General features: G+C 46.6%; 2 protein-coding genes across 4 annotated transcripts in view; both read left to right on the forward strand.

Moving 5' to 3' along the window:
* SRGAP3 (SLIT-ROBO Rho GTPase activating protein 3) overlaps positions 1-4,354 on the forward strand; it is a 248,120-nt gene extending 243,766 nt beyond the window's left edge. Inside the window, exon 18 of one of the 3 annotated variants that reach the window (XR_002782861.1) lies at positions 2,130-2,258. Coding sequence is in view for 2 of the 3 variants with exons in the window: in XM_011370649.2 (XP_011368951.1) it covers positions 2,130-2,543 (414 nt within the window). In the remaining variant the exon portion in view is untranslated. Of the gene's footprint in view, positions 1-2,129 lie in introns of all 3 variants that reach the window. The other 2 variants (XM_011370649.2, XM_023536894.1) reach the window with 2 other exon arrangements.
* RAD18 (RAD18, E3 ubiquitin protein ligase) overlaps positions 2,601-6,779 on the forward strand; it is a 116,936-nt gene continuing 112,757 nt past the window's right edge. Inside the window, exons 1-2 of the mRNA XM_011370651.2 lie at positions 2,601-2,604; positions 6,461-6,467. The gene's annotated coding sequence lies outside the window, so the exon portion shown is untranslated. The remainder of the gene's footprint in view (positions 2,605-6,460; positions 6,468-6,779) is intronic.

The following is a 6,779-nucleotide window of genomic DNA, read 5'->3' on the forward strand; positions in this document are numbered from 1 at the left end:
AGGCTCATGCCTAAACTACTCAGCTGACCTTCCTCTGAGCTTCCTGTCTTTTGGCTCACACTCTGCCAGGGTAGGGTGGTAGTGGTGGTGGGGATGGTGGTGGAGGGGTAATAATTGCATTTTATTTATAAAAGTTTTACCTTTCAGCTCGTGCTGGAATAGAGCAAACGAAGAGAGTAGTGATGTCAGTAGAGGACTTAATCTGAGCAGAGTGGGTGTGGAAAGCAGGCTTTGCTGCTGCAGGGTTGGGATATAGGAAAAGTGGTGAGAGGACTGCCATCTCTCCCATCATGTAGAAAATCCCCCCACAGCTAAGCCTTTTAGGTAAAGTCACAGAAGTCCCCTTCTTAAAGTAGCCAATATTATGGGACAAAGGATAAAATGTCATGAGGAGTCATAAACGCGAATATTAGCTAATGTTGGCTAATTAGCCAATAGCTAATTATCAAGTCTCTTAATAAAACAAAAATGATAGGGGGACCGTGGCCAGTTTGGAGCCTGTCATGGGGCCCAGGGCAGCACGGGGAGGTGAAGAGCTAAAAGAAGAATTGGGTATGGAGAGGGGCAGCTAGAACTGCAACCCCATCAGTCTGATCAGACTTGCAAATTTTCCAGATTTGCCTCAGGACGGAAGAGCAGTGTGTCTTAATAGTCATCATTGTCACTGTCACCGAGATTGTGCACAGACCTTCCAACAGTGGTTTTAAGCAGCATCCCTAATTGTCCCCTCAATGGCCAAGCCCACTGGGCTCTGGCCAAGCTTAGTCTGAGCAGATCCTCTTGCATCTGTTCGATGTGGATATGTTTCTGGAAATCCCTGTGTGAACCAAGGACTCTGACTAAAGGGTCTTTAAAAACCACTGTCTGGCAGTTTACAAAGCTTCATCACATCCATTATCTCATTCCATCTTCACAGTAAACATGTGGGCTTCCAACAGATGAACAAAGTATGGTGCAGAGCGACGGAGACTTGCAAGTGACAGAGGAGTCTTCACTCAGAACTCTCGCCCCACACCCTAGCCAAGGGCTCTTGGGTTAAATGCTGACTTCCACCTCCTGCACCCCCTCCTGGCATGAAGGGGAATGGAGGCCTTGGGAAGATGGAAAAATGAACAAATGCCAGGCTGACAGGGCAGCTCCTCTGGTCATCAGGAGGTTCTGGGGCTCTGTATCTCTCTGCGTGTCATTCGAAGCACTCTCATCCTGATGAGTTTAAATGTTACAACTTCCCCGGGAGTTCCAGAGGCAGCTAAGGATTTTTGTTATAAATTTTTAAGATTTCCATTTTTAAAAAACCAAAAATTTCTGATTATAACACAGAGAAGAAAGTAACCGTCCCATCATTTGGGGTGAACATCGTGAGCATTCTGATATGTAACCTCTAAGTAATTTTTCTATGGGCAAACATTTTAAAAAATAATAAAAATGGTTTAGGGGCATGGACTCTGGAGACAGACTGCCTGGGTTGAGACTTGGACTGTGCTACTAATTAGCTGTGTGACCTTGGGCAAGTTACTTAACCCATCTGAGCTTCCATTTCCTCATGTGTAAGATGAGCTTAGTGGTAGTTCCTACCTTATAAGTGTGAGAATTGAATGAATTATCTTTAGAAAGGGCTTGGCTTGGTGCTCGATGTTAATTCTTACTGCCGCTGTGATTGTCCTTATGGCCTGTGAGCTTGTTGTGTGCCAGATGTCATGCCAAGCTCTTCACAGTGGCCATACCATTTAATACACTCATCAAGCCCCTGAAGTCTATATTCCAAAGATCTGTAATTTACAAATGAGGATTCCGAGGTTCAGAGCTGTGAGGTGACTTGCCCAAGTCACAGAGCAAGGAAGTGGCAGAGCCAGAATTTGAACCCATGTCTGTCTGACTCCAGAGCTTGCCTTCTTAACCAGTAGTCTGACCAGCCCTCATTAAGTCTGATTCCCGTATAGGTAGTGCAGTGTGCAGGCCATAACCACGTGGACTCCCTTAGTTCGTCATACAACACCCTGGGTATTTAATCTTCATCCCAGCCATGAGGCCCCTGGGGAAACCTCTCTTAGAAGCCCACAAGCTGCCGAGGAAAGAATGGACCCCAGGCCTCCAGACTCTGTGCTGACGAGAGCTCTCTCTATCCCCAGGACATCGAGAAGACCATGAGCACGGCTTTGCATGAGTTGCGGGAACTCGAGAGACAGAACACAGTCAAGCAGGCGCCAGATGTGGTGCTGGACACCCTGGAGCCCCTGAAGAACCCACCAGGCCCCATCAGCTCAGAGCCCGCCAGTCCCCTGCACACCATTGTCATCCGAGACCCCGATGCCGCCATGCGCCGCAGCAGTAGCTCCTCCACCGAGATGATGACCACCTTCAAGCCTGCCCTGTCCGCCCGCCTGGCTGGTGCCCAGCTGCGCCCACCCCCAATGCGGCCCGTGCGGCCTGTGGTCCAGCATCGGTCCAGCAGCAGCAGCAGCTCGGGTGTGGGCAGCCCAGCCGTGACGCCCACTGAGAAGATGTTCCCCAACAGCTCAGCGGACAAGTCAGGCACCATGTGACCTACAGGATGGGGTGGCACTGCCCTGGCCCACTGGCACATCATGACCAAGGGTGGCCTCCGTGACTTCCACGCCCTTCCCAATGCTCCTGGCCTTGTCGGGCAGGAACAGAAGTTCAGCCTGAAAGAGTGTCTGTGCAGAGCTGAGGCCCAGGCGCTAGCCACAGCTCGCATTCAGCCATGTGAATCGCACAGGCCTCGAGTGTGTAAACGGAGGCTCAGAGGAGTGCAGGAGCAGGAGCAGCCCCAACTAGAGTGTTTCCTAAGATTGTGGCAAAATGTTAAATGGCTTCGCCTGCATATCGTCACTGGAAAATTATTCTCTCGACATTCTCTCTACATGCATAAATATGTGTGTATATATATGTGTGCATATATACACATATATATGTATGTATGTGTCTGTAGGTGTGTATATATATATTTATGCATCTATATACATATACTAGATCTGGACACACATACTAAATGTATATAGGATCTCCTTTTTCTTTTTATGAAACTTAGATTTACCTCAGACCCGTGCCACCAAACATCTCCCGCTGAGTTATTTGGTGGGATTTGCAGGGACTTTTCTGGGAGAATTTAGAGGCCCACAGTAACTGCAAATGAAGCAATATACCACTAACCTGCAGAAAAACAAAAACAGTCTCCCACTGTCTCCAGAAGTCGTGGCCTTCCAGAACATTCTTCCCCTAAACAAAGGGTGGAGCAGGCAGTACCCCAAGCAAGCTGCTCCTAGAGATGGGGAACCCTTCACAGAACCCCCCTCATCCACCCCAGAGACCCTGCCTTTCCACCTGAAGGCCAAGTGCCAACCATGACCCCCGAAGGCATGGGAGGACATTGGCAAGAAGACCCCTGACCACAGCATCCTCGTGTTTGTACGTAGAAAAAGGGGATAGTGAGAACATAGACCCATCATAACACAGTATGTGTTGGTCGGGGAAAAGGAAAAAGGAAAAAAAAAAAAAAACCCACAATGGTGTGGAACACTTCAAAACCTAGAAATGCTGTAGGAATCATTCTGGTAACTATATAGGTTTAACTTATACAATTTTCAAAGTATTTAATTTTTTCTTTTCCTCTTTCTACTAATTATACTGTGTCAGATTTGGAACTAAACAGGCAAGGAGGCTTTGAGTCACATCTTTTTAATTTAAAATTAGGCCACAACGCACTTTGGCTGGTGCCCTCTTGCACGAAGTGCATGAACCATAAGTGCCCAGCTCAGACCAGGGGCTGAGGAGGGGTGATCCTTGGCACTTTCTGGCCTAGAGAATGCTTCAGTTGAGTTTATGCCAGTGAAATAGCTTACCTCTCTCTCCCTTCCCTTCCCTTTCACCTGCCTTCTCCAGAGCATTTAATGTAATTGAAAATATGATATTAGGATTGGGGTGGTTGATCTTCAAGTATTGTGAGCAAGGCTTTCACCTGTTGGCTGACAGAAAGCCTTCTGGATCATCCTTGTTTAATTTTGTTTTACTTCCTCTTTGGATCGCTTCCTTTTCCAGACATGGCTGTTTCTGGATAATGGAACATAGGCAAATCAGATTCTAATGGGACCACTTTCACTCACCCAAGCGAAGGGTTTCCTCTCTGTTGTTCTCAAGCTTCAGCTCTTTTTCTCAAGGCTTCTGAGTGTGTCCATAGCTGTGATTTGGGGTCAAAAGTCCTGTGTTTGAGTCCCAGCCCCCATCGCTAGGGAGCTGTGGGACACTGGGGATATCACTGCATCTCACCGAGCCTCGGTTTCCTGCTCCATAAAATGAAGATAATAAAGATAAAAGAGCAAGCTATTTAAACTAGAAAGCACTGTGCCAACATGGTTGTTCTTTTCATTGTCATTAGTAAGGTAAGTCTTTTTAGCTCAAAAACCATCCAACGCCTTCTTTTTGAAATCAAATGGTATTTGAGAAGTGGGCAGTGGAATTTTCCTACCAGATTCATAAGATCCCTGAAGCATGGCCCTACAGATATACTGCCTGCTGATGCTTGAGATTCCATCATTACCATTTCATCCGATTGGATGAAATTTTGCCTTCTCCTCTGGTACTCCGTAAAAAGGTGAATACACCCCAGAGGGAGGGACCTATTGAGTCACTAACACCTGGGTGTGTGGTAAACCATTCTGCCTCATCTGAGGACTGGCGTTGAGAGCACACAGTAGAAGGAAGAATCAAAGGATGCAAAAAGAGAATGCCAGGAAGAGGCCAATGACAAACTTGACCTTCTTCGTTTGGCCTAGAACCAACTATTCTCTTTTAGCTCCTGGAAATGAAAGTGCCTCAGAACTAGGTAGGAGCCCTCTGCCTTTGAGCACATAAAGATATCCTCATTTTATAGTTTGAGAAAGAAAGCAAGGCCTTGGGATGTGCTGTGACTTGCCCAAGATTTAATATTTAGCTGAGAGTGGGTTGTGTCAAGCTTGTAAAGTCATTTGTTTGCAAGGATGCTATGCTGTCCAGCCAGGATACAAGACATCCCATTTCTACCCAACGATTCCTCCCAGACCTTAAATGTTGTAGCCTCCTGCACAAAATGTAACATTCTCTTCCACGACTACAAGATGAAAAGAGAAAATCTGAGTTGAGATATGTATTGCCTGATATACACAACACCAGTCAGACCATGTGGCTTTTCCTCTGAAATGACTAACTTCATTTTTCTTTCTTGAAAATGGACTTGCCTTTCACAGAATTACCTGAAGGCAGAGCCATACCTGTTTTCTTTAAGCACCTGTTTTTCCATTGGGAAAAGGCGGATGAGTTCACATTTAGAGACGCTCACCTCACTCATCCAGCCCTACATCTGAGCCTCCATGCAGAACCAAATGGAAAACTACTTTCCTGCCCCCTCCCCCCACCATCCTGCCGCTTCCTCATCGGGCACTCTGCATGTCCTCAGTCCCTCTCCACAGGCACCCAGTCCCACCCATGGTCACCAAGCATTGGCATTCTTTTCCTGACTCCTGCCTGTGTTAGTCCACTATATATTGCTGTATTTGCTTAAATGCTGGAAAGTAACTGTTAAAATGTGAAATTGTAATTTTTAAAAAAGCGACAATTAAATTATAGGCAACGCCACTCACCAAATCTTTGCACCTAGTAGATAGATCGATGTAAAAAACAAATACCAGAACCCTAACTGTACAGTGAGTGTGGGGGAAACATAGTAACCTAGTTAGTAGTCCTCAATATAACCAATTGTACAAGGGGAAGTGGTGTTTACCTACTTGTTCATCACCATTACTGAAAGCTGTACTGATCAGTTTGTCGATAACGGGCATTTTTCTTTCTTTCTTTCTTTTTTGCTTCACAAAATGATTTCTTAACCTTCGACTTACCTTGAGGTCAAGCCTTTTGTCTTTATGTGTAACCGATGTTCAGTCTGTTTTAGGAATGAACCAGCAAGATGTTCATTTAAAACTGACCAAAGACAATTCCTTCCTGGTCTAGTTTCCTGGGCCTCAGGGGCCCATCCGCCGCTTAAGACCATTCTCGGATAAAATTGAGAACAAGCCGTGCTTCCTACCCTGCTCTCCCTCTCTCCCTGTATTCTCCTTTCCTCTTAAAGAGCTGCTCTGAGCTGTGGGATTCTATGAAAAATTCTTGCCTTTCCTTGTTTTCAGTGCTAACGATTTCTCACCTTGAAGCGCCTTTGAACCCGGACAGAGCACACAATGGGAGGGACTCGTAAGCTTGGGCATTAGACTTGGGAGTCTGTCCTCTGAGGTCACCAGGCCAAGGGGCAGGAGAGAAATGGATTCCCAAGGGATGAAGATATATCCGAGTGGGAAGAGACACAGGAAAATGGAGCCATCCTTTGGCCACCAGCCGGAACCAGCAGTTCGGAGATCTGCCTTATAAACCCTTCAGAACTGGTTTGTGGTACACAGAGGGAGCCAGTGTGGGAAAGGGCCCTGATGTGGAGCTGGCTTCTCTGTTGGAGGCCGTTGGAGTGCCTTGTTGGGTGTATTTCTTTCTCATTCAGGAGGCATGAATGCAGAGGACTTCCTGTGACCTGGTTGTTACTTGGCACTCAGCACACGTGACACAGCTGATGGAAAACCACAAAGACTAATGTCATGGTTCTTTCTCTAAGTCTTTCTACTCCTAACTTTTCACACATCCAGATGGTTCCACACTAGAGCCAATGCCTCATTTTCCTGAGAAACCCGGAAAGAAGAATGGCTGTCTCACAACCATGATGGAGACCCCGTTGGGCTTAGCGGGGA

This window comes from Pteropus vampyrus, unplaced genomic scaffold, assembly GCF_000151845.1.
Source record: "Pteropus vampyrus isolate Shadow unplaced genomic scaffold, Pvam_2.0 Scaffold171, whole genome shotgun sequence".
NCBI classification, from domain to species: domain Eukaryota; kingdom Metazoa; phylum Chordata; class Mammalia; order Chiroptera; family Pteropodidae; genus Pteropus; species Pteropus vampyrus.